The sequence below is a fragment of the Quercus robur genome, chromosome 2, assembly GCF_932294415.1.
Source record: "Quercus robur chromosome 2, dhQueRobu3.1, whole genome shotgun sequence".
Classification (NCBI taxonomy): Eukaryota; Viridiplantae; Streptophyta; class Magnoliopsida; order Fagales; family Fagaceae; genus Quercus; species Quercus robur.
In genome coordinates, this window is record NC_065535.1 from 7,090,958 (window position 1) to 7,118,374 (window position 27,417).

The 27,417-nt window shown below is 31.5% G+C and overlaps 3 protein-coding genes and 1 non-coding gene across 6 annotated transcripts; all 4 read left to right on the top strand.

Annotated features, from left to right (window-relative positions):
• The first annotated feature begins 7,247 nt into the window (after nt 1–7,247).
• On the top strand, nt 7,248–13,574 carry LOC126712120 (B3 domain-containing protein Os01g0723500-like). 2 transcript variants are annotated; one of them, XM_050411332.1, is made up of 6 exons: nt 7,248–7,609; nt 10,036–10,652; nt 11,000–11,193; nt 11,859–12,345; nt 12,728–12,894; nt 12,993–13,574. In XM_050411332.1, exons 2-6 carry the CDS (start codon nt 10,091–10,093, stop codon nt 13,314–13,316), a joined length of 1,734 nt encoding a protein of 577 aa, XP_050267289.1. In that variant the 5' UTR covers nt 7,248–7,609; nt 10,036–10,090; the 3' UTR covers nt 13,317–13,574. The 2 variants fall into 2 exon arrangements, with proteins under 2 accessions (XP_050267289.1, XP_050267288.1); XM_050411331.1 differs by having other exon boundaries at nt 10,064–10,652.
• Nucleotides 9,109–9,197, top strand: LOC126716207 (small nucleolar RNA R12). Its single transcript, XR_007652026.1, has one exon. It is a non-coding gene; the product is annotated as a small nucleolar RNA R12 (small nucleolar RNA).
• Nucleotides 13,575–18,274: 4,700 nt separating the features above from the next.
• LOC126712121 (B3 domain-containing protein REM16-like) lies at nt 18,275–21,919 on the top strand. Its single transcript, XM_050411333.1, has 5 exons — nt 18,275–18,432; nt 18,597–18,725; nt 20,162–20,699; nt 20,918–21,096; nt 21,315–21,919. The coding sequence occupies exons 2-5, from the start codon at nt 18,615–18,617 to the stop codon at nt 21,666–21,668; spliced, it is 1,182 nt and encodes a 393-aa protein (XP_050267290.1). The 5' UTR covers nt 18,275–18,432; nt 18,597–18,614; the 3' UTR covers nt 21,669–21,919.
• A 2,360-nt stretch (nt 21,920–24,279) lies between these two features.
• Nucleotides 24,280–27,203, top strand: LOC126712123 (B3 domain-containing protein REM16-like). 2 transcript variants are annotated; one of them, XM_050411335.1, is made up of 5 exons: nt 24,280–24,485; nt 24,602–24,730; nt 25,475–26,012; nt 26,194–26,372; nt 26,613–27,203. In XM_050411335.1, exons 2-5 carry the CDS (start codon nt 24,620–24,622, stop codon nt 26,940–26,942), a joined length of 1,158 nt encoding a protein of 385 aa, XP_050267292.1. In that variant the 5' UTR covers nt 24,280–24,485; nt 24,602–24,619; the 3' UTR covers nt 26,943–27,203. The 2 variants fall into 2 exon arrangements, with proteins under 2 accessions (XP_050267292.1, XP_050267291.1); XM_050411334.1 differs by having other exon boundaries at nt 24,281–24,461.
• Nucleotides 27,204–27,417: the final 214 nt, after the last annotated feature.

Here is a 27,417-nt window from a genome sequence, read left to right on the forward strand (position 1 = left end):
GTTAGCATTAGATGCAGTAAGTGCTGCCTTATCCCATGTGGATTTGGCTGCTTCAGGTTTGGTCCAACCCATCTCAACAGCATCCCACACGGATTCATCAATAGAGCATAAAAAGGCTCTCATACGAACCTTCCAAAATGCATAATTACTTCCATCAAAATATGGAGGTGCATTAAGGGATTGAGACCTATCCATCTCAAAAAGAAAGGGAGTCAAGGATCACACAATGGTAATGAAACCAAACAGATGTGTACCCGCTCTGATACCAATTGAAAGTTCAATAACGTGTACAAAAACACTTTTGAACGTTTAGACCCCCAAATATCAATTTAATCAACACACGCAATATGTTAAACAACTAGTGTGCGGAAACTTAACATATGCTATAACATGGAATTGATTAAACAACTATCTAAGCCACAACAAAATAAACCACAGCAGATAATGTAAAGGCAGAGATAGAGAGGAAGGAAGATGCAAACACAGCGATAACACCAGATATGTTATCGAAGAGGAAACCGAAGACCTCGGCGAAAAACCTCTCCGCCGCCCTCCAAGCGGTAATCAATCCACTAGAAAATACAGTTGGGATACAAGGACAGCAATAGACCCTCCAAGCCTAATCTACCCAATGCACCTAAGCCCTCCAAGCTTCTTGCTCCAACGAGGTTGCGCCGAACCTTTTTCTTTTCTAGCTTTCCGGATTCCGCTACTACACCGTAGCATCAACCAATGAATATTGGCTCCTTCCTAACTGCTTCCCAGAACTCCAAACGACTGTCTCACAGAGATGATAATGGTGAGAACCAGGTTTGGTATAATGGCCTCTCAAGGATTTGACAATGGAGAGGAAGAGAGTGAGGGATTTTGATGAGACTCTAAGGTAGAGATTGTGGGTAAAACAATCTGGTTTTTCTTTAGGGTTTCTCTCTCAAAATTCTCTCTGGAAGCTCTCTTTCAATCGTGGGTTAAAAGGGTATTTATACTGAAGAGGAGTGGAATGCGAAACGTCAGGTTTTTTCCAAAACAGGGGTGGCTCGCGGCTTGACCTCGCGGCTTGACTAAGTCGCGAGTTCCAGTCGCGAGATAACCGTATGGCCAGTTGTTCCTGTTTTGTCCTGTAGTGCTCCAGCTAGCATGACTGTTCATCTTCCAGCATGCTTGGCACGTGTGCAGATTCTGGCGGGTTGAAGCCGCGAGTCCAGCCGCGAGTCCCAGCCGCGACACTCTGTTTTCTTGCACACTCTTGAGCAATCTTCACACTATCTCACTCACTACCCTTACAACAATCCCACCTAAATACAGGGTTACTAAATGCTGAATTACAAGCAAATTTGGCACGGAATAAAGCCAATTAGATGGTTGAATAAATTCAACCTTACATAGCTAATAATGTTAACTATTCTTTTGGGATAAGGTATTTAAAAAAAAAAAAAAGTAATATGTAATTAACCTAAACTTCTTGATTAGGTAACTTCAAGGAGTTTAGAGTATTTGATTTTTACTTGGACTCCTTTTCTAGGTAGAGTATGTATATACATACACCGTTAGTTGGTGTAGTTTTTCATTCTCCAACTTATTGTACATTTTTTTTATTTAAGCTTCCATTTTTCTACCTACAATCATGTAGGTATGTATTTTTTACTCTAATTTTTTATTATAATCAATTAAATACATTTTATGTATTTCTTGCCTTTTGTTTAAGAAAATTTCCTTATTTTTTTTCTTTTTTTGAGGGGGTAATTTCTTTATGTTTGATCTAATTCATATGTTAATGGTTTGATCGAATTTAATTATTTTGTTGTCCAATATATGCTGATTTCGTAAATGGGTATTCTCCAAATTGGTTTATTTCTAATAATTACGTGAGTTTGATTGTGTGTGTGAAGTTTTATGTGTTAAATTTGATCTGGGTGTTTCCTGAATTTACATGGGTGTGTAACTCTTTGTTTGTTCACTGATAATCGGTTATTCTATAATTCCTTTGTTACTATATATTATACAGGAGTTTGCATGAGAGTATGAAGATGAAGGCTGCGAAGATTTTCTTGCTTCTTCTTTGTTTGAATGTGATTACCATTGGAGTGATAAAGAGGCTCCCTTTTGTGTTTTGCTCCTTACATCTTTGATTTTTTTTTTTTTAAAAAAACTGCTTCATGTAAGATTGTAGGTAAATTATTATTAGATTAATCAGGAATCTAATTCATTGTTATTATAAAGTAAGTGTATCTCTAAAAAAAATGAAATAAAAAATTGCAGATTAATCTTAGATTAATTAGGACTCTAATTCATTCTTATCATAAAGTAAGTGTATCTCTTAAAAAAAAATACTGCTTTCGTAAGTTTCTTTTATATTAACTTTAACGTAAAAAAAAAAAAAAAAAAAAAAAAAAAAAAAAAAAAAAAAAAAACTAATAACAATCTAGCTAATAATGTTAACTATTCTTTTGGGATAAGGTATTTAAAAAAAAAAAAATTAATATGTTATTAACCTAAACTTCTTGATTAGGTAACTTCAAGGAGTTTAGAGTATTTGATTTTTACTTGGACTCCTTTTCTAGGTGGAGTATGTATATACATACACCGTTAGTTGGTGTAGTTTTTCATTCTCCAACTTATTGTACAGTTTTTTTTATTTAAGCTTCCATTTTTTTACCTACAATCATGTAGGTATGTATTTTTTACTCTAATTTTTTATTATAATCAATTAAATACATTTTATGTATTTCTTGCCTTTTGTTTAAGAAAATTTCCTTTTTTTTTCTTTTTTTGAGGGGGTAATTTCTTTATGTTTGATCTAATTCAAATGTTAATGGTTTGATCGAATTTATTTATTTTGTTGTCCAATATATGCTGATTTCGTAAATGGGTATTCTCCAAATTGGTTTATTTCTAATAATTATGTGAGTTTGATTGTGTGTGTGAAGTTTTATGTGTTAAATTTGATCTGGGTGTTTCGTCAATTTACATGGGTGTGTGACTCTTTGTTTGTTCACTGATAATCGGTTATTCTATAATTCCTTTGTTACTATATATTATACAGGAGTTTGCATAAGAGTATGAAGATGAAGGCTGCGAAGATTTTCTTGCTTCTTCTTTGTTTGAATGTGATTACCATTGGAGTGATAAAGAGGCTCCATTTTGTGTTTTGCTCCTTACATCTTTGATTTTTTTTTTTTTTTTTTAAAAACTGCTTCATGTAAGATTGTAGGTAAATTAATATTAGATTAATCAAGACTCTAATTCATTTTTATTATAAAGTAAGTGTATCTCTAAAAAAAATGAAATAAAAAACTGCAAATTAATCTTAGATTAATCAGGACTCTAATTTATTCTTATCATAAAGTAAGTGTATCTCTTAAAAAAAAAAAAATAATGCTTTCGTAAGTTTCTTTTATATTAACTTTAACGTAAAAAAAAAAAAAAAAAAAAAAAAAAAAAAAAAAAAAAAACTAATAACAATCTAGCTAATAATGTTAACTATTCTTTTGGGATAAGGTATTTAAAAAAAAAAAAACTAATATGTAATTAACCTAAACTTCTTGATTAGGTAACTTCAAGGAGTTTAGAGTATTTGATTTTTACTTGGACTCCTTTTCTAGGTGGAGTATGTATATACATACACCGTTAGTTGGTGTAGTTTTTCATTCTCCAACTTATTGTACAGTTTTTTTTATTTAAGCTTCCATTTTTCTACCTACAATCATGTAGGTATGTATTTTTTACTCTAATTTTTTATTATAATCAATTAAATACATTTTATGTATTTCTTGCCTTTTGTTTAAGAAAATTTCCTTATTTTTTTTCTTTTTTTGAGGGGGTAATTTCTTTATGTTTGATCTAATTCATATGTTAATGGTTTGATCGAATTTAATTATTTTGTTGTCCAATATATGCTGATTTCGTAAATGGGTATTCTCCAAATTGGTTTATTTCTAATAATTATGTGAGTTTGATTGTGTGTGTTAAGTTTTATTTGTTAAATTTGATCTGGGTGTTTCCTGAATTTACATGGGTGTGTGACTCTTTGTTTGTTGACTGATGATCGGTTATTCTAAAATTCCTTTTTTACTATATATTGTAGAGGAGTTTGCATGAGAGTATGAAGATGAAGGCTGGGAAGATTTTCTTGCTTCTTCTTTGTTTGAATGTGATTACCATTGGAGTGATAAAGAGGCTCCCTTTTGTGTTCTTTGATTTTTTTTTTTTTTTTTTTTAAACTGCTTCATGTAAGATTGTAGGTAAATTAATATTAGATTAATCTGGACTCTAATTCATTGTTATTATAAAGTAAGTGTATCTCTAAAAAAAAGGAAATAAAAAACTGCAGATTAATCTTAGATTAATCAGGACTCTAATTCATTCTTATCATAAAGTAAGTGTATCTCTTAAAAAAAAAAAAAATACTGCTTTCGTAAGTTTCTTTTATATTAACTTTAATGTAAAAAAAATATTTAAAAAAAAAAAAAAAAAACTAATAACAATCTAGCTAATAATGTTAACTATTCTTTTGGGATAAGGTATTTAAAAAAAAAAAAAAAAAAACTAATATGTAATTAACCTAAACTTCTTGATTAGGTAACTTCAAGGAGTTTAGAGTATTTGATTTTTACTTGGACTCCTTTTCTAGGTGGAGTATGTATATACATACACCGTTAGTTGGTGTAGTTTTTCATTCTCCAACTTATTGTACAGTTTTTTTTTATTTAAGCTTCCATTTTTCTACCTACAATCATGTAGGTATGTATTTTTTACTCTAATTTTTTATTATAATCAATTAAATACATTTTATGTATTTCTTGCCTTTTGTTTAAGAAAATTTCCTTATTTTTTTTTCTTTTTTTGAGGGGGTAATTTCTTTATGTTTGATCTAATTCATATGTTAATGGTTTGATCGAATTTAATTATTTTGTTGTCCAATATATGCTGATTTCGTAAATGGGTATTCTCCAAATTTGTTTATTTCTAATAATTATGTGAGTTTGATTGTGTGTGTGAAGTTTTATGTGTTAAATTTGATCTAGGTGTTTCCTGAATTTACATGGGTGTGTGACTCTTTGTTTGTTGACTGATGATCGGTTATTCTAAAATTCCTTTGTTACTATATATTGTAGAGGAGTTTGCATGAGAGTATGAAGATGAAGGCTGGGAAGATTTTCTTGCTTCTTCTTTGTTTGAATGTGATTACCATTGGAGTGATAAAGAGGCTCCCTTATGTGTTTTGCTCCTTACATCTTTGATTTTTTTTTTTTTTTTAAAAACTGCTTCATGTAAGATTGTAGGTAAATTAATATTAGATTAATCAAGACTCTAATTCATTGTTATTATAAAGAAAGTGTATCTCTAAAAAAAATGAAATAAAAAACTGCAGATTAATCTTAGATTAATCAGGACTGATTAATCAGGACTCTAATTCATTCTTATCATAAAGTAAGTGTATCTGTTAAAAAAAAAAAAAAAACGAATAACAATCTAGCTAATAATGTTAACTATTCTTTTGGGATAAGATATTTAAAAAAAAAATAAAAATCTAATATGTAATTAACCTAAACTTCTTGATTAGGTAACTTCAAGGAGTTTAGAGTATTTGATTTTTACTTGGACTCCTTTTCTAGGTGGAATATGTATATACATACACCGTTAGTTGGTGTAGTTTTTCATTCTCCAACTTATTGTACAGTTTTTTTTATTTAAGCTTCCATTTTTCTACCTACAATCATGTAGGTATGTATTTTTTACTCTAATTTTTTATTATAATCAATTAAATACATTTTATGTATTTCTTGCCTTTTGTTTAAGAAAATTTCCTTATTTTTTTTTCTTTTTTTGAGGGGGTAATTTCTTTATGTTTGATCTAATTCATATGTTAATGTTTTGATCGAATTTAATTATTTTGTTGTCCAATATATACATAAGTTGTCGTATTAAATTCCAATCATAGACTATTAAATTTACATACAATTTTGCAATCTTTATGGTACTTTGTTTTTTTTTTAACTTTGCTTAATTTTCTTCTTGATTTTTTTTTCTCAGGTTTGTCAAAAAAGATTTCAAGCATCCTAAGAAAGGTTTGTAATCTAGATGTAGAACTTTGCACTTTAAAAAAAAAAAAAAAAAAATTAGATCAAAGGTTTTATTCCTTGAATAGTTCTATCTTTAAAAAGTGACCATTTTTATGTTACTTTGTCTAAAGATTTTAATCATTAATATTATTGTTAACAATGCTGCAAATCACTTATATTGTAGATTCATTACATAGAAAATTCATATGCGAATAGTTTGATACATGTAACTACAAATGATATTATAGCACAATTGGTATGTTAGAAGATAATTTTGTATTAAGGTGCTACATTTTATATTTGATGGTTGTTATACCGAATTACCAATGCAATTTATTCCTTTTGTTATAATAATTACTTATTTGGTTATAATAATTATATATATTCTACAAGTTTTAACATAAAACCGTGCAATGTATGGACATTACATATCATATACTATATAATAAAAGTTGGGCTTAAAAGTTGTGGTTGTGCCACATGACTTCACCAAATTGTAGAAATTTTTTTAAATTTTTAAAAATATTTATAATTTTTTTTAGTTTCACACTAATTGTTCATATCAACATTAATTAAAAAAAAAATCATAGTACACGTATACAACTACTTATATCAACCTTTAATTCTATTTTTTATTTTTTAAAAAAACCTCATGGATAGCAAAATTATAATTGTTCTTATTGATTTTTTTTTATACATCTCTATCAATTTTTAGATAAATACAAATACATAGTTGTTGTTATCTTCTATTTAAGTTACATATGATTCTTAATTAAACCGTGCATCGAACGGGCATAATACTAGTTCTATTATATATTTAGACATTTCATTAAAATCTTATCATGTAATATTTTCTTTAAATCATAAAATAGATTCTTTCATATACCAACACGATTATATTAAGGTGAAAATACAATTTTAGTCCCTACATGGTGTTTTATGTATCTAACAAAGCAAACCTATTAAAATTTAATATTTTGTTGAAGTTTATCCTTACATAAGTTACTGATTAGTAATAGTGACCAATAATGAGTAATGATAAACCAAAAAAAACAAAAGCCCTTTCACGCATAGGCCATAGTTTTGTAGGGACACAAATGACCTGGAAGGAACAAAAATGGACCTCTCACACGTGCGAATCACACCCTCCAAATCTCACACGTGCAATCCTTCCTCTTTCCCAGTGCACCCACTGACATCTTCACCAAAGATCAACAAAAACACAAACTCAAACACACACAAACACATTTACATGACTGCACTCTGAAAAAATCCATGTTGTTTCGATTTGATCAAAAATCTCAAATGGAACAACACACCCACTTTCTCTTCCTTTAACTTGTCTCTCTCTCTCTCTCTCTCTCTCTCTCTCACCTAGAAGAAAATCCCACACACTCTGTTTGGTTCCTCAGAAAATTTCACACAAACAAAGTCAAAACAAAAGAAAGTGGCTTCTGATGGATAAAGAAACTCGCCAGGAGATGCCAAATGCCAAACGCCCTCACTTCTTTGACGTATACTCTGCCATTTTCAGCTCTCAAAGACTGGTATTTTTTTTTTTTTTTAACTCTTTTTTTATAAAAATTTGTTCTTTCTTTCATTATACATGTATGTGTTTTCAAAAAAAAATTTATTAGTTAGAGAAATTTAGGTATAGTGAAAATATTTCGCTGTTGATTTTGCATGTTAGTCTTGGACCCTAATTTGTGTATATTCTAATTTTACACTACAGCACTTTTAGTAATCCCTTGAAAAAAAAGTACTTTTAATAGTGATGATGGTGTTTGATTCATTACTAATGTTAATATTGATGGGATTTGACCCCTGCATTAGGCTGATTATAGTCTTAACTATGTTTTTATTGTTAATGGTGTAATGTTAGTAGTAAATAGTTTTGGGCATTCCTTGAAAATAGTATCAGTTCTTTGGAATAGATAAAAAATAACTAAGATTCCAAAACTAGCCGTGGAACAATTTTATGAAACAAAAATTTAAAGGGACCCATGAAAAGAAACTACAAAAGAGAAACGCTACATGCATCCGCAACATTTTCACAACGACCTAGGTGGCAAATTATTACTGGATCTAATCTAGGCTCACCATTAACATCACTTTTTTACCCGCTAGTAACAGCTTGCCACCTAGGATTATTGTGAAAGTGTTGTCGATGTAGCATTTCTCACTACAAAATGTAGTTATTTAGTAGAGATAGAGACTTGCAGTAATAATGGAAGAATTAGTAAGGTACTTATCAAAAAAATAATGGAAGAATTAGTAAGGCATTGTATAAGTGAGTGTCAGTTGTGTAAGAGTATAAAAGGCCCCTTTGGTTATACTCCCTCCATCCTGTATTATTGATCATGTTTTAAAAAACAAACCTTTTAAGATAACATTGTTTTATGCATTGTCTTTTAAATTGAAACGTACAAGTTTCCAAAACTACCCTCCCTAATCTAAACTCTAGTGAAAGAGGAGGGGTATTGGGTTTTTAAATAAAGTGAAAGGCGAGTTAGGAAATTTATTTATTGACTTTTCAAAGAGAAGTACATTTTGGGACATCCCGAAATAAAATAGAGGAATAACAATTTGGGACAAGGCTTGTGCGGCAAGACGGGACGTCCCTCTATGTTTTCTCCTCATAAACTCTCAACTCTCAAAGCGTCCAAAGGTTTTCATGTCTCTTTTATTTATTTATTTATTTATTTATCTGTACCTATTGATTCTATTTGTTTTTATTTTATTTTATTTTGGTGAGTCAAGTGTTTGGTTATGCTACTACGCCTAATATTGCAATTTTGTGATCGAAAACTTAGCATTGTGATCATGGAATCTATCATTAGGCTATATTGAAGTTTTTTGTTACATGTATTTTTTCCATACTTGTAATTCTGCCTTTATCTCCGAGTTTCCTCAGTTTTGTAGGATATTTCTCGGTGACAAGGCTGATACATTTTTATTTTTTTAACATGACCAATTGAGAGAGTCGTCTAAATAGGTTACATGGCTATTGAATTTGTAACGTGATTGATGTTTTCTTTAAATTAGATGTTGGATGATGAAAAGAATCATTTGGATTCCCAATGATATGTATTTTTCCTAAATATGTGATATCCTGACCAGCTACTCCTGACAACATCTTATGTTATCATGTCTTTTTATTTATCAAAGAAAAAAAAGGGACAGACGGAGCATTAAGATTCTAAAAATAGAAAGATAAAGATCTGTGAAACATAAATAATCTGGTTTGTACTTGCAAATACCAGTTAGGTGTTTATTTCTTCAAATATGTTAGTCTAGTATCTGTTTGCTAAAATTTCAACTTAAAGCCTTTAGTGTGGTGATCATCACATCGTTCTTTCTTCTTGAAGTATGTCTCTTTTGGTTGCTAGAACGAAAGAAAGAAGCTTCGGGAAAAAAAAAAATTTGAAAATAGAGCTACAATAGAATTTGTCTTGTACCATTGCAAATTTATGTCACCCATGTTGCATCTATTACAAATAGTGTAGAGCTTTTAGAAAGTAATAACATTTTTAGAAAGCAATTGGATAATTCACTTCTTCGGTCAAAATTTATGGTCTATATTTATTTCCAAGTAATATGGCTGTGGCATGCCAGATAACTTACTGCAGGATAGCAAATGAAGCAAGTTCCTAGGTAGACTAGTCAGTGAATTTAAAGACTGCTAGAAGTCTTTTATCCACGAGTTGCATCTAAAAGTATCCCGAATATGTAAACTGTTGTTTGTATCTATATAAGGCATCCCCCGGATAATTCAAATCGAAGCCATTGGATGTCTGACTCAAGCCTATATGACATTACCAATCAATAGAAATATTCTAACATTCCACCTTTTGTCATATATTCCATACATCTGCTAAGAGATGCTGTGTAGATTAAATCTTGTTGGGAGTATAGTAGATTTATTATGATTATTTTTTATCAGTATTTGATGTTATTTGTATTGCACGGTTAGATGGTGACACAACTCAAATCTGTCACAGAAAATTCCAGCACGATTTGTAAGACACATGAAAGGCAGAACATCTGGATTAGTGACATTGGAGGGTCCAAGTGGGAACACATGGCACGTGAAGCTAATTCAGCAGAATGATGATTTATTCCTCCATCAGGGATGGCCAGAATTTGTGATGGACCATTTCATAGAATCTGGGGATTTTTTGGTTTTCAGATATGATGATGAGTTGCATTTCACTGTGCAAGTTTTTGATAAAAGTTCATGTGAGAAAGAGGCTGCATTTCATTCTGAGTGCAGTCAAGATCCTAGCGACCTTGGTAATAGTACGGGGCAGAAAAGAGAAAGAGATGAGGTTGCTTCCCCTTCAGAAAAAATTTTTGAAGGCGTGCCAAAGAAATTGAGAGGTAGCTCATCGCAACTCCATCTAGGATGCACGGTCAAGAACCAAGAAGGCAAGGTGGACATGTATGATGGGGAGGTATGTAAGCATGAGGTGGTAGCTATGGCTAAAACATTGAGAGAAGCAATTTGTCCCGAAGAAACAAGGCACTGTGGTAGTACTTTGAGGAATTCTTCTATTGTCTCTCAATCAAAAGCTTCCAAGGAAAAGCAAGGTAATGAAACCAACTGTTCATTTCTTGGGTTTTGAGGACAAGAATCCACCTTCTGCAGCAGAATTGGCAGTGCTTTAGGGACTACAGAATACTGCTACTTTTTCCATGTTTTTTTAGTAATCTTCTTGTAAAATAAGGCACAGAAGTCTATTATTTTCTTGTTAGATAAAAAATGTAAAGAATCAAATTTGCATAACATACTTTTATCTGTGTAGAAAATGGTCTACATATGTTTCATACTCATATTTTAACCATTTAGACAAAAACTTCTTAAATTTATATGAATGTGTATAATTATTTTGATGGATATCGATATGATTCATGAAATTTTAAATTCTTGCTTGCAGTGTTGGATATTGTTCAATTCAATACAAAGGCTTCTATCCAGAGTAGGAACGGAAAAGAAGATGATCTATACATGCATGGTAGAGTTTGTTTGTCGATGTTGTCAGCACAAGAAGTAGCTCAATCATTTACTTCCTCTTTCCCCTATTTCGTGAGAATCATGAAAAGCTTCAATGTCAGTGGTTCGTATACTCTGGTAGGTTTTTTCTTCTGTTTTTCTCGTTTATATCTTTCAATTGAATCATCTTCTAATATAAGTTTTATGCCTTGTCCATCAAATTACCTCCATAATGCAGTATGCTCATTATATTCTAAATCAAGGTTTAAAAGATTTTTTGAATATGGAGTGATATATCAGTAAATGTCTTTTCTTGGCCTTGTAATCTAATCTTATTCTTTTACCTATCAAATAGCAGTCTTATTCTTTTGCACCCACATGATGAAAACTCTACCTTGATTCTGATATTTTAGTGCAACTGTTGATCAATACAACCCATCTATCTTCTCTCATCACATCATACTGGGAAACATACTAATTGTTGTATGGTGCTGCTTTCCTGTGGGAATTACAGTACTTCCAGGTTTACCTATTAAATCTGGCACAATTAAACCCTGGTACCCTTAAGCCCTATGTTATCGCAATGAATTTTGTCCTTGTTCAGATGTGGGTTTGGACAGCGTTTTTTGACAGAAATTCCTTTTTCTCTTGAATATGCAACTTCCTTTGGCAGTTGTGGGTTAGGCAACTCAGGGTTATCATCAAGGGTTTTCTGATCATTCACCATGCTTACAGTTTATTGTTGTTTTCTTCTGCAAGCGGTCTGTTCATCAAATTTTTTTTCAAACTGCCTTGTCATGCAGAACATCCCATATAAATTTTCGATGGCGCATCTTCCAAACAGCAAAATTAAGATTGTTCTTCAGAATTTGAAAGGAGAATGTTGGACTGTGAATTCTGTGCCCACTACAAGAGTGAATACAAGCCATACTCTATGTGGTGGATGGATAGCTTTTGTCCGTTGTAACGACATCAAGGTTGGAGATATCTGCATTTTTGAACTTGTACGTGAGTGTGAATTGCGTGTGCACATTCTTGGGGTTGGAAGGGAAGGGCTAGACTGCCAAAATGGAAAAGTAGCTTGTAGTAGGTCAAGTGGTGGTCGTGCACCCTCTTCACATAAAACTCTGAAAGTTTTGCCAAAGAAAACAAAGGGAAAATCTCCAAAAGCATCAAAGAGACGTCAAGAAGCGCCTTTCTCTATTGATGTAAGGAAACAATGTAGTGCATCAAAGACTTATACCAGAGCTCCAGTTGGCTCTCAGTCAAAAGCTGCCAACAAAAAGTTGGGTAAGGTTTTTAACTATATTCTATTTGAATTTGCAGTTAAGAATTGGTTTCAATAGAAGGATCAGTGCCTTCACCATAGGTTTTGACTTCCACATTCTCTCGGTCAATTGCTTGCAAGAATGGACCATAGTTGCTAACTATTTCTGGTCAGAAATTAAGCTTGTCGTTTTCATTATGTACTTGTAAATTGTAATCATATATATTAGTTTAGTGTATTTAGATTTTCACTGTGTTTAGAGCAGCACCAGTGTATCATATTGCTTGCAACCATAAACGGATACAGTGTATCATATCTTTTACTTTTCATCTACAAGATTTGTTCAAAACACCTTCTTTTTTCCTTCCTATTCTAAATGAGTTTCCAAACTCTAAATGGATACAGTTCAGAGGAGAAAAGTCATTGAAGATGAAGTTGGCTCAAAAACTAAGGGCAGTATGAGAATGATGTTAGCACTTGATGAAGAAAGAGCAGCTCGATCTTTTTCTTCATCTTTTCCTAATTTTGTGAGGATCATGAAACAGTTCAACATCAGTGGTTCATATACTCTCGTGAGTCTTGTATATCCATGCTTGCACATTTCTTGTTATGTTTTCCTGAAAAAGGTTTTTGGCATCAATTCCCATTTACCAATTGGTTTATCTTGCAGAAAATTCCATACCAATTCTCAACAGCACATCTCCCTAACTGCAAAACAGAGATTGTGCTTCGGAATTTAAAAGGAAAATGTTGGACAGTGAATTCTGTCCCAGACTCAAAGGGGCGAATGGGCCATACCTTTTGTGGTGGGTGGATGGCCTTTGTTCGTGGGAATGATGTTAAGATTGGAGATATCTGCATTTTTGAACTCGTTGGTGAATGTGAAATGCTCGTGCATATATCTGGAAATGGTAAGAAAGGGCTTGACCATCAAAGTGGAGCAGATGATGAATTAGCTCTTGTGACATATACCAGCAATAAGCCTTCTTTATGATTGATGTAAAAAAGATTAACCTTTATGAAGTATATATATTATGGTCAGTGTTGCTATGTGCACCTTTTTCTTTTAATTGGTGTGCATGTGCGATCTTAATTATCCCCATGCTATAGGGAAACAAAATCCAATCTTGAATGATCTTTTTAAATGTTAAAACCATCAACAGCTTGTTACTTTTGATTTCTATGTATTTTTCCTGAAGTCCTAAGATACAATGTTGGAAAGTTTAGTTTACAGTGAAGGTCTAGTTTTGCAGTTTTGGAGGTTCTTAGGTTCACCAATTTACTGTTCAGTTTGCAGAGGCCTGAACTCTTTTTGTGTAGGGTGATCCTTTTTTAAGCATAGACAAAATCAGATGAGGCAGATACTTGCAAATTTGAGCCAGTTTTGTTTTTGGGGTGGAGATTGTAGCTGATAAAAGAAGTAATTGTTGAGAAGTAACTATTCACTTAATACTCCTATAGTATATCGAGGTGGTATTCCTTCTTTCACTTGAATGGTAAGTTCCACCAATTAAAATCATGGTAGAACTCACCATTTATGGAAGAGGAGGCATTGATAATGCTTTGAGAGTATTGAATGATTTTTTTTTTTTGCTTTTCTTTTGAACCCTTAATTAGGTATACACAAGTTCGCTTTGCTATTGTATGTCTTTTGTCAATTCTTATCCAAGTATCTAGGAGGAAATATTGTGTTTGAATTATTAAGAAGATACAAGTGGATCTTGCTTTTAAAAAAAATAAAAAATAAAAAACCAAAAACAAAGAAATTGGTGTTTTAGCCTAGTAATAAAGAACAATACTAATGGAACAAATGTCATATATTCAAATTTATATCAGTGTATGTATGTGCGTGTATCAGTGTATGTATTGTATCCTTTGTGGTTATGTAACATTTTCCTTTTTAGTGATATTTAAAACACCTTCCATAGTTCCATAGCCATTTTTGGGAAAGTCTCAGTAATCAGATTTGTTGCGATTCCATTAATAACTAAAATTACAAATTAGGTTTTACCTAACAAATTTTGGTTTTAAATGAGTATTTAAGGGCTGTAACAAAAAAAAAAAAAAAACCTTTAGAGCAATTTTTTTTTTCCTGCCTTAAAAAGAAATAGGGTAACGTAATCTCCATTTGGTAAAAACTTTTTTGCATCGAACCTATGATCTGCAATACTGGATTCCAATTTCCAAGTGTGCTACTATGCCAACTCAAGACCATAACCACAAAAACGATTTTTAGACCAGCAACATAACTTTTTTATGATTTTTTCCCCATAAATAAGTTTAGGAGTATAGTAATTTTTATAATTATTAAAATAATTTATTATAACTAATCTATATATACACACACACCGAAACCTCTGAAGTTCTCACAATTTTCTACTTTAACACAATATTTAAATAAAATTATTTTAGTGAAACTCTATTTTTCTAACAAATTCAACTTAAACTTAAGTGAATCACTATCATTTTTTTAAAACAAAATTATTTTTGTTTAATCTAAACTTAACAAAAAGTTAAATTCTATCTCTCTAATAAATCCAACTTAAACTCAAACTCAAACATTGATAATTTATCTCCAAATTTGCGAGATTAGTCATGAACACTATAAAAGCAAAGCAAACCCCAAAATCATATACCATATAATAAAAGTTGGGCTTAGAAACTATGATTGCGCCAAGTGGCTTCATCAAATTGCAAAAATTTTGTTAGATTTTTTTGAAAATAAATAAATATATTTTTTGTCTTTATCTTCTTCTCCTATAATTTCTAAGTTGATAAAAATTTTAATTTAATTACAATCAAAATTCTTCATATTACAATCCTCTAAGTTGATAAAATTTTTAATTTAATTGCAATTCAAATTCTTTTTCTAATCATTTGTTTATTATAAGTTATAAGTTGATGAAAAATCAAGAAAAAATTTACATTACAAAGATGTATATAGCAATCCTAACCTTTTCTAGGTTATTGAAATCAACAAAATTGTACAACCTTTTATCAAAAAAGTATATTTCAAATACCCACCACAAGGATTTAGGTTACAGGATAAATTTTTAATTAATAATCCTTTTATTATTAATTTGTTTTGAATTTTGGTTTCATATTAATTTTTCATATCAACATTAATTATTTTTAAAAACAACCATAGTACAAGTATACAACAACTAATAGTCTAATATCAACGTATAATTTTATTTTTTATTTTTTAAAAACACCTCATGGATAAACACAAAATTATAATTATTCTTATCAACTTTTTTCTTTATATCTCTATCAATTTTTTAGATAAATACAAAAAAAAACTTAGTTTTTGTTATCTTTTGTTTTTTTCTTCACTCTTTTTACTAACATTGCACGAATATTAGACTTCATTCTCTCAATTTCTTTTCCATAACTTTTTTTTTTTAATAGGAACTTCTCTGTAACTTTGAGTTTATGTATAGATTTAAATTTATTTATTTTCGATGCTTCATTTTAGTTACTTTTTTTATTTATATTACTCTATTTTCAATGCATCGTTTAAGTTACTTTTTATTTGGTCTTTATCATATATGGTTGGTTTAATCTTCTTGAATAATTAAGCAAGTTTAATCTTTCAATCTCTTTTTCTTTATGTGAAAAGTTGCATAGCTTTAATATATATATATATATATATATATTTTTTTTTTTTTATGTTCTTGAGGCAACAAACAAACCAACTAGATTTGCTAAAGATGAAAACGTTGTACACATATGGCTAAGGGATGTCCCCCCAGTAATTTGAAACCAGGTTCTTGAATTAACATTTTTTTTGTATTTAATTTTCTTATTCTTTGTAAGGCATTGATTTTTATTGCATGTGTTTTTTGATAAAGTTTATGATAACTATTTTGTTTTTTTTAGGGTTTGATATGGTATTTTACTGTGATTATCAATATGTATTTTAAGAGTTTTAATCGGTAACATATATTCTTCCATGAATACAAATTAAAGAGAAATTTTTGAGAGAAAAAAAAAAAGAAATAGTAAAATTGAAGAACCAAGTTGACTATTCAATTTTATCAGTTTTAAAAAACAATTTCAAAATTATATCTAAGAAAACAATATATCTCATTCATGATATAAACATATTTATAAGTAATAACTTATTAAAAGAGTGCAATAAATATGTTTGTTTTTAGAATGCGTTGGGCGTAGACGCTGTAGTTGAGCCAAGTTGCAGCACCAAATTGCATAAATTTTTTTAAATTTTTAGATTTAAAGAAAACATTTACATAAAAAAGTCTAATGCATCTTAAATTGCAACAATATAGGCGTAGTGTAGTCTAATTCTTCTTATTTTTAAATTACTCCACTAAAAAAAGTGGTCAAATGTATCTTAAATTGCAGAAACATATACTACACTAAATCAGAAGGTCTAATGCATCTTAAATTGCAACAATATTAATACCCATCATTTTTTTTTTTTTTTGAATTTGACATTAATTTTTTTGCAAAATTTGTCATTATTTTAAATGTTAAGTAATTTAGATTATTCTTAATTATTGAATTAAGGTTTCCACTTAAATATGATTTTAATTATTGTTTTGGATAGTTTTTAATAATTAAATTCATGGTTTTTCTATTTAAATATACGTTGGTGATTAATTGAGCCTTAAAGCTCAATATATATATACACACACATATTTTATAATACCTTACTTTCACACAATTTGTATTCATTAATTAACTTAAAAGTCAAATACTCATTTATTTTCATTATCTATTCTATTATCTAATTTTAAGTAAATTATTAAATAAAAACTATTTACATATGAATTTTGATTAAGCTGTGCATCGCACGGGCATAATGCTAGTATTTTTTTTAAAGCCAAGTAGAGGTTTGAGCTATTCTTATGTTATTTTCTTATCCTCTACTTTGTTAAATATATATATATATATATTATGGTTTTTCACGTATTTTTTAAAAAGTATTTTTCATACATAAACTACCAAATTCTTTTTAGCCGCATTTTACAAGATAAAAAAACATGCAATAATTGAAATTATTTTTTCGAATGTAACTCATATTTCTCATATATTTCTCTATTGTTTAGTCATATATATTTTGTTTTGTTTCAATAATTACTAAGCAGTAAATTAACTGATTCTTTAATATTTTTTAATTTTTTAGAAGTTTTAATATCTAAATTTTTTGAGTTATTTTTTTGCAATATCTGAAATTGTCTAACAAATTTTTTTGTAAACCATTACACGTTCAAGTAATGGTTTCTTCATCAAATTATAACATAAATTGAAATCATATAAGAGCAAATCATGTAATGGTGTAGTTTCTTAAATTTTTTATAAAATTATTTTAGTTTACCTCACAAATAGGTAAGTTTTCATAAATAACACATGGTAGCAATTAATATTAATAACAGATAATCTTATTCTAATAACAATTTACCAAGTCAAAAAAAAAAAAAAAAGTGAAATTATTATGTTACTATTATTATTATTATTATTATTATTATCACTACATGCCAAAAAAAGTGAAATTATTATCGTCTTGTTTGCTGGACAGACATTTTCTTCTCGTGAATGATATCCCTTACTTAAAAAAAAGAGTACTTCTCTGTTCAATTTTGTACACCATAATAAAGTAGCCTCGGGTAAAGTCTAGTCTTTTCAAATAGATGATGGAGATTTATTCAGCCAAAAAAAAAAAAAAAGATAATGGAGATTTGTGTCAGTTTCACCCTTTTGTCTTTTTTTACTTGGGTCCGGTTAAAGTGTAATGTTTGTTTTTAAAGGACACATTAATAGTTTATTTTTATAAAAATTTTATGTAAAATTAAAAAAATATCAAAATAGTAAATTATTATTTTTAATTGTTTTATTAATTTTTTTTTAAGTAGATTATTAATGTATACAGGCCATACATAAGTAAAAATCTATTTTTACTTTTACTGCCGGTCAAAGCTTCATACCTTCATTTCACTATTCAAGTCTTGCACTGTACATGATTACCTGCAGCTGCCTCGGATATCTCTCTGATCAATTAAGGATTCTCCCCCTTTGTCTCTCTCTCTCTGTACTTGTAAAGTTGGTTCCTTCCACTCGTTGCAAAACGGTGTTCATTTTTTGAGGTAGTTGTTGCTTCTATCTGCTAAGTAAAAATTGCTTTAGTTCTTTAGTGGGTCTAAACTTCTTTCAATATCAAGCGCAACTTTGTGTTTAAAAGTGTTGTCTTTGGTTTATTTACTGTTAAATCTTACTTTTTGTCTTCTTTTCTTTGATTTTTTGACTTCAGAACCGTTGTTCAGTGGAAATGGGAGATGCATGCAAAGATTGGAGCAAATGGGCAGAGGACATTTATTGGACCCATTTCCAAACCTTTCACTTCTATCAGTTTCTCCTCAGTGGTTTTGATCGCCGGCTTGTAAGTTTAAGGACTATCTTTTTCCTTTTAGGATCTATTGAATTTCATGTTTATGAAAAGTTTGAAAATACTAAAAGGTGGTAGCTTTGCATGGTCGTTAAAAAAGTTCTTGAACATGCCTTTTAGAATGTAAGTTAAAAGCTCAAAAATTCCTGTTTATTTTAGCACACAAGAACCTCTTTATTTATTTATTTTTTTTTTTTGCATTCTCACTTTTCAAAATACCAACCTTATATTATTTATTTTACACTACATTTTATTAAAATATCAAATTTTGTTAAATTTTTTTAATTATTTATGTTTTTTCACACGCGGCAATGCATTCTCTTCCTTCATCCTCAAACTAAATGCAAAATGTCCTTTCTTTTACATGGAAGAAGCGGAAGCTTTGGGGTTCCTCTGCTTCTTCTTACATGTTCTTGTGGAGTAAGAGAAAACTATATTGGTAGCACTCTGTTTAGATGTGTTGTGTAAATTTATATTTTTGAGAAGAAAAAAAGGGGAGGGGGTTCTTGAAATCCAAGAATTTGAGACCAAGGCAACTAATAGTGGAATATGTTGCACAGTTTTTTTTAATAGAAAAAAAAAAAAAAAAAATCATGAAATTTACATTACAATTTCATAAGAAAAGAAAAAACTTATGACTTTTAGTTTTCATCCCCTTTTTAAATGTACTTTGGTAACTCCTGGCAACTGAAGTTGATCACGTTCGAAGTTAGAACTATATCAGTATTTTCTGTCACAGAACCACTCCATTTGCTTAGGAAATGTGGACAAAGGCCAATTCATGGTGAAGATTTTCTTTCACAAAATCCTAAGGTGCATGTGGCAGTATATCATTTAAAATCAGTTATCATTCGAATACAAATCTTCAGTCCCACTTTTTGTGTGTCACTTTATACTCCACAGGTCACAACTTATCACATAGTCTTTTTTCTTTCTTTATAAACAAACCAAAGTTTAAAATGGCAAAAAAAAAAAAAATCAGATACATGGCATTTTGTGATTGGTGGAGCATAACAATAAGTGGGACAAAGGATTTTTTCCATTCTTTCAGAAAATGGATCAGCCGGATGATACTTTAAATGATGTGGCCAGTGGCATTATAGGATTGTGAAAGAAAAAAAAGTTATTTTGTGATCTGGTCACTCTCTATTAGTCTATTTCATAAAGAGAGAATCCTAATTCAAAACTAAGGGGGTTTGTTCCCATTGATGGTGAACATGTTGTCAAGGAGTATTGATTTACATTTTAGTGAATAGTGAGTGACGATGCAATTCTTTGCTTTGATAGATGAATTTTGTATATCTTACTGTGAATGTTTGTCACTTTGGTCAATAATAAGTTTTAGCTTGTTGTTCTTGCAACACTTGAACCCTCTCTTGCATCTTTGTCCTCAATTGTCTAGTTTGCTCATGTTTGCGTTGACATTGCAGGTCATCCCCAAAACATTTTCTGATAATTTGAAAAAGAAGCTGCCTCAAAGTGCGACTCTTAAAGGTCCTAGTGGTTTAACATGGGATGTAGAATTGACGACTAATGATGATACAATGTTCTTTAACCATGGTTGGCAAAATTTTGTGAAGGATCATTCTTTGGAAGAGACTGATTTGTTGGTCTTTAGGTACAATGGTTGGTCACAGTTTGACGTTTTAATCTTTGATGGGAAGAACTTGTGTGAGAAAGGGGTTTCGTATTTTGTCAGAAAATGTGGGCAAACTGAACATGACAACAGATGCTTGACTAAGAAAAGATTAAGGGAAGGTTCTATGGATGATGTTCACACCCCTTTGGATGTTGATGCTGGATGCACCTCACCAGTGAACTCTATGGGTGATGACAGTGTCACAGTGCCTTCTGAACAATGTATCAACTCCCTGGTTGCTAATAAAAGGACCCGGCAGAGTGCTAGGCGTGTTGGGAGCAAGAAACCTGCTACTAATGGAGAGGGAGTGAAGTCCAATCCAAGTGATGGTAACCTTCTTAACACATGATCTTAATATTGTTTTTTATTTTTATATATATATATATATATATTTTTAAAGAAGGAATTACTACTCTAGGTTTTACCATTTTTCTTAGCTGCATATGGCTATTATAGTACCTTTCCAGTTGCCATCCTAGAAACACAGAATCATGTAGTCCAAGGATATACTGGTTTGATTGAAATATTTCATTTATGAATGATTCAGATGCTGCAGATTCACCCACCAAGAAGAATGGGGCACAAGTCCAGCAATTTGTGTCAAATAGAAGGCCAGTAACTGAAGATGAGATCAAGAGTGCCTTGGTTTTGGCTCAAGCAGCATCAAGTGATGATACTTTCCAAGTAGTTATGCGACCCACACATGTATACAAGAGACATTTTTTGGTAAATGATCTCTATCACCAGCTTTGATTGTATAATGAATCTTATCTATATGTTTGATTTTGTCCCCTTTTATATTGCTTCTACATTATCAGCTTATAAACAGACTCACGTAAAATGGATGTACTTGTTGGTGATTGAATTCCTGTCTTGGATTTAAATGAACCTTCTTTTAATTATTTTCCCTCCTATTAATTGTGCTTGTTTTATTGCTTGATCAGTGGATCCCTTCCGAATGGGTGATGAATCATCCCTTAAAGGAAAACCAAGAAATCTATCTACGTTTTAACGAGGGTACATGGCGGGCTAAATATTTTTATAATCGAGGTCGGGGTAACGGAGGGATTACTAGTGGGTGGAAACATTTTGTTCTAGACAACAACCTGGAGGAATTCGATGTCTGCCTGTTCAAGCCTGCTGATCGAATGGATGGCTCTTTTGTCCTGGATGTTAGCATTTTCCGGGTTGTTCAAGAAATTACTCCTCTGACTGTATTGACTCCACCACCAAAAAGGGGTAGACCAAAATCAATCAAGAGCACCAAACCACAAGCTTGTGATTCATATAAGATGTGATACCTTGATGTGGTCTAGAATATCATACATTTTGAGCATGAAAGAGGGTTCAGCTGCCTATAGACTGTTTATGTAATATATTTACCTTTTAAGTACTCAAATTAGGTTTGGTGTATGTAATATATTTGCCCTTTGGAGTTCTCAAATTAGGTTTGTTGCCATACTACTTATTGAGGTTGCTTCAAGTGAGCTTTAATAGTGATTTTGTTCATGTGTTTAGTGAAGGCTTGGGCTATCTTTGTTTGTTTTTATGTTTAAGTCGTGTGGTTATACAATTTTCTTTTCTTGATGCCAATTTCTAGCACTATTTGAAACAAAAAGTCTGGAGCACAAATTTTTTTATAATTTTGTTTTCACCAACCTAGATGAGATGTTGTGATTGGATAATAAAAGTTTTCACATCTGGAAATGGAAAAAATTAAGGAAAAAAACATTTTTCTAAAAAAATTACTTTATCTATTTTACATTTATTCTAACAATACATCATACATTCAATTATCTATTTTGTAATTCATCTCATCTCATTAAAATAGTACTATATTCAATACACATTAGCAACAAAGGGAATTAAAAAAAAAAAAAAAAAAACTGTTATTGTAGATAATAGAAGAGAGAATTTTTTTATTTTTTAATTTTTTTATGTAACATGCTACGGTAGACATTTATTTTTAGATAGTGATATAGCAAAATGCAAAATCTCACTACACTTAGAACACCGAGTGTGGAGGGAGGGATTTTTAAGCATTAGGTGTTTACAGTAAAATGCAAAAATAATTAAAAACACAAATAGAATATGGATGTCTTTATTTTTTATTTATTTGTTATGGAAAATATAATACGGATGTAATTACTTTAAAAGTAACGTTTATAGTAATTATTATTTTAAAAAAATTGTTTATCGTAAGGTCAAGCAAAAAAGTGATGTTTGAATCACAATATATCATGTTTATGAAAAAAAAAATATTAAATAATTTGTGCTCTTGTAACTGCCCAATTGAAAGATTTTCTTTTATCACTTAGTTATTCCGATTTCCAAAACCCTTTTTTTTTTTTATTATTATTATTATTATTTTTTTTTATGAGAGAAAGAGAGAGTTGGGACGACTATGTGTGACTCACCCCTTTGGGCATGACTATAGGGACACCTCTCTGTTAGAAAATGTTAGATTGAACCATAACTATTATGATTGGGGTGCCACAAACCTCACCCTAATACTTCTAGAAAGCTAGCAGTAAGATGCAGCGCATGAGTGCTCCCACTTCTCATTCCCAATACTCACCAAGGTTTGAACGAGTTCAAACGAACGAGGGATCATTGATTTCCAAAACCCAATTAATGCAAGAGATGGAAGTATCTAATATATTCCATGCATCCTATGCAATAATGCATCAAAAGGGTTTTGAGTAACATTTTTTTTCATAAATTGTGGAGACCTTAAGTTGTGACTTGTGAGTGTTGGAACTGGGAAAATTATTCATCAATAGTTCAATACTAATTTTGTGTATTACCAAAAGATGTACAAATTTTGTGTCCTGATAGACATTTGCTTCTCGTTGATGGTTTTTAGACCTCTTAAAAACACAATTGAATTAACCTAGATAATTAGCCAAGTTATTACTTAGTCCAATTTAACAAAACTAGGTTATCACAATCAAAACAATCATATCATGCAAAGCAGCGGAAAGATAAATAACACAATGATATGATCACCTAGGAAACCAAATCGGTAAAAACCTAGGAAACCAAATCGGTAAAAACCTAGGAAAGATAAATAACACAATGATATGATCACCTAGGAAACCAAATCGGTAAAAACCTGGAGAGGATTTGACCTAGCTATCCTCAAGGTAAACCTGAATCCACTATTTTGAAATAATCGAAGTCCATACAATAAGACTCACAAGCCCCCATACTCGACTTCTTATTGCTATCCACCAGTAGAACTTACTGACACGACCACGTGCAAGCTCTGAATTCACGGACTCTTTCTTTCTTGGATTCACCACCAGATACAAGCACACCCGCTTGTGTTTTTTTAAACTTTAATGACAACAACTAAATTGATTATCAAGGTGTAGATAAAATCTCTTCCTTGAAAACCCTAAGTTTGTGTAAAGGAAAGTTCCTCTAAATCTCACAAGAGATTTACATAAACAGCAATATGAGCAACACTAAAACGTGGTTAGGGTTTGCCTTTTATTCTTAGGACAAATTAGAAAACCCTAAACGTTTTAAACAACTAGGATTGAGTTGGAAATCCGCAGAAAAACGCATTCTACCCGAGATTCGATCGATCGAGCCTAAGTTTCGATCGATTGAGCCAGGCTGAAATGCACAATAACTTCTACATCAGCTCGATTCTAACTTTACATAACATACATAACTTTAAGTAAGACTAAAACACTTCTATACATATTATTTTAATCATGATTTATTTTTTTGGTAAATATTTTAATCATGATTTATCAACCATACAAGTTAGAATTCTAAATATATAACACCCTCCTAAAAAAGTACTAAAAAGTACTGTATCACACAATTGTTGGAGGCCAGATGTGCTGCAACTGTATCCTCGGGGAGAGGCTAGTCTTAACCTTTTTTTTATAGATAATGGAGATTTGTGTCAGTGACCTTTGTCTTTTTGCACTCATACCCTCATGGTTCAACTACTTTACTATTCAAGTCTTGCTCTGTACCTGGTTCAACTACCCTCTTTACTCTCTCTCTCTCTCTCTCTCTCTCTCTCTCTGTTACTTTCACTTCTTGTAAAAAAATTCTCTTCAATTTTTGAGGTGGGTGTTGCTGGACTTCTAAAAGTGGGTCTAATCTTCTTTCAATGTTTGGAGTTCTTGTGTTTAAAAATGTTATTTTTGGTTTATTTTTATAGTTATAATTATAAGTCTTACTTTTTATCTTTGATTTTTGACTCCAGAGCCATTGATTAGTGGAAATGGGAGAATCATGCAAAGATTGGAGCAAATGGGCAGAGGACATCTATTGGACCCATTTCCAAACAATTCACTTCTCTCAGTATCTCCTCGGTGATTATGATCGCCAGCTTGTAAGTTTTTTAAGCTGGTCTTTTACCTATTCGGATCTATGAAATTTTGTGAATTATGAGAACACTAAAGGTGGTAGCTTTGCATGGTCTTTAAAAAGGTTGTTGAACGTGCTTTTTGGAACGTAAAATGTCCTTTCTTTTACTTTGAAGAATGGGAAGCTTTGGGGTTCCTCTGCTTGGTGGCTCTTTGTTTAGATGTATTATGTTTTTAAGGTAGAAGCATATTAGTATTTTCTGTCACAGAACCTCTGTATTTGCTTATGAAATGGACAAAAGCTAATCCATAGTGAAGATTTTTTTTTTCCACAAAATCCTAAGGCTCACGTGGGTTTACATTATTTAAAATCAGTTACTAAAATGAAATTTAAATTGATGTGGCATTGTAGGATTTACAAAAGATACGATCTTCATAGTGTCAAGGAGTCCTAAATTCAGAAAGAGAATCCTAAATTCAAAATTAATTTGTTTCCATTTTAGAGAACATGGTGTCAAGGAGCCCTGAGTTACTTTTTCTTTTTTTGAATGGAAGTCTTGAGTTAGTTTTCACTGAATAGTGATGATGCAATTCTTTGCTTCAATGAATGAATTTTTGTTGAATTTATATCTTGCTGGGAATGTTTGACATTTTGGTCAGTTAGTACAGCCAGGTTCTGGTTTGTTGTTCTTGCAACACTATGCCCCTTTCTTGCATTTTTTTCCTCAATTGTCTACTCTAGTTTGCCTATGTTTGTATTGACAATGCAGGCCATTCCCAAAAAATTTGTTGACAATTTGAAAAAGAAGCTGCCTCAAAGTGTGACTCTTAAAGGTCCTAGTGGTTTAACATGGGATGTAGAGTTGAAGACTATTGATGATACATTGTTCTTTAACCATGGTTGGCAAGAATTTGTCAAGGATCATTCTTTGGAAGAGACTGATTTATTGGTCTTTAGGTACAATGGTTGGTCACAGTTTGATGTTTTAATCTTTGATGGAAAGAACTTGTGTGAGAAGGGGGCTTCGTATTTTGTCAGAAAATGTGGGCCAACTGAACATGACAATGGATGCTTGACTAAGAAAAAAGTTAGGGAAGGTTCGATCGATGATGTTCATACCCCGTTGGATGATGGTGTTAGATGCCCTTCACCTTTGAACTATGTAAGTGATGACAGTGCCACAGTGCCTTCAGAACAATATATCATATCTCTGGTCGGTAATAAAAGGACTCGCCAGAGTGCTAAAAGTGTTGGGAGGAAGGAACCTGCTACTTGTGGAGAGGGAATGAAGTCCACTGCAAGTGATGGTAAACCTCTTAACACATATGGTACTACACTTATCTATTTTTGATACAGAATTGCTTTGTAGGCCCCTTCCACCATTTTTTAGCTGCATGTGTCTATTGTAGTACCATGCTAGAAACAAAGAATCATGTGGTTCAAGGATATACTGGTTTGATAGAAGTATTTCGTTTATGAATAATTCAGATGCGGAATGTTCACCCATCATTAAGAATGGGGCACAAGGCCAGCAATATGTGTCAAATAGAAGGCTTGTAACTGAAGATGAGATCAAGGATGCCTTGCTTTTGGCCCAAGCAGCATCAAGCGATGATACCTACCTTGCTGTTATGCGACCCACGCATGTATACAAGAAATTCTTTCTGGTAAATGTTCTCTATTGCAAACTTTCATCATATAGCTAAACTCGTCAATGTGTTTACTTCTGTCCTTTTTTGTTGTATTGCTTCTACATTATCAGCATAATATTGAGCAACATTATCACTTAAAATCGATATAGTTGTTGCTATTTGAAAATCTTTCTTGGTGTTCAATGAACATTTAAAAAAAGAAGAAGAAGAAGAAGTTTCTACATATTAATTGCGCTTGTGTTATTGTGTGATTAGTACATCCCTTTAGAATGGGCGGCAAATCATCTTTCCCTGGAAAACCAAGAAATCTATCTACGTTTTAATAATGATACATGGCGAGCCAGATATAACCATAATCAAGCTCGTGGTTATGGAGGGATTACCAGTGGGTGGAAGCATTTTGTTATAGACAACAACCTTGAAGAACTTGATGTCTGCCTGTTCAAGCCTGCTGGTCAAATGGATGGCTCGACTATCCTGGATGTTAGCATTTTCCGGGTTGTCCAAGAAATTAGCCCTCGGACTTTATTGACTCCACCACGAAAAAGGGGTAGAAAAAACTCAATCAAGAGCACTGAAGCATAAGCATGTAATTCATACAAGATGTGCAACCTCATTGTGATCTAGAATATCCTACATTTTGAGCCAGGGCAAATGGTTCTGCTACCTGTGGACTGCACTTTATATATGTAACATATTTAGCCTTTTGTTGCCAGACTACTTACTGTTATTGTGGATGCTTCAAGGGAACTTTAGTAATTAGTAGTTTAGTGACCCTTGTTTGTAAATATGTTTTGTGGAATGCGCTACAACTCCTCTCTAATTATATAATTTTGCTTTGTGGTTGCCACTTGCTCTCATTCTTTGAAACAATAGGCCAACTTATTTATTTATTTATTTTTAAGTCTTTCTTCATAATTGCTGAGTGGTATGAAAAAAAGTAGTGAATGTGGTGAGGCCTAGTGAAAGTTACACTCCAATACAAACATGCTATGTGAACAGTTTTTTTTATTAAAAAAAAAAACTAGTCACAAATTCACATAATGCCTGGAAAAATGTA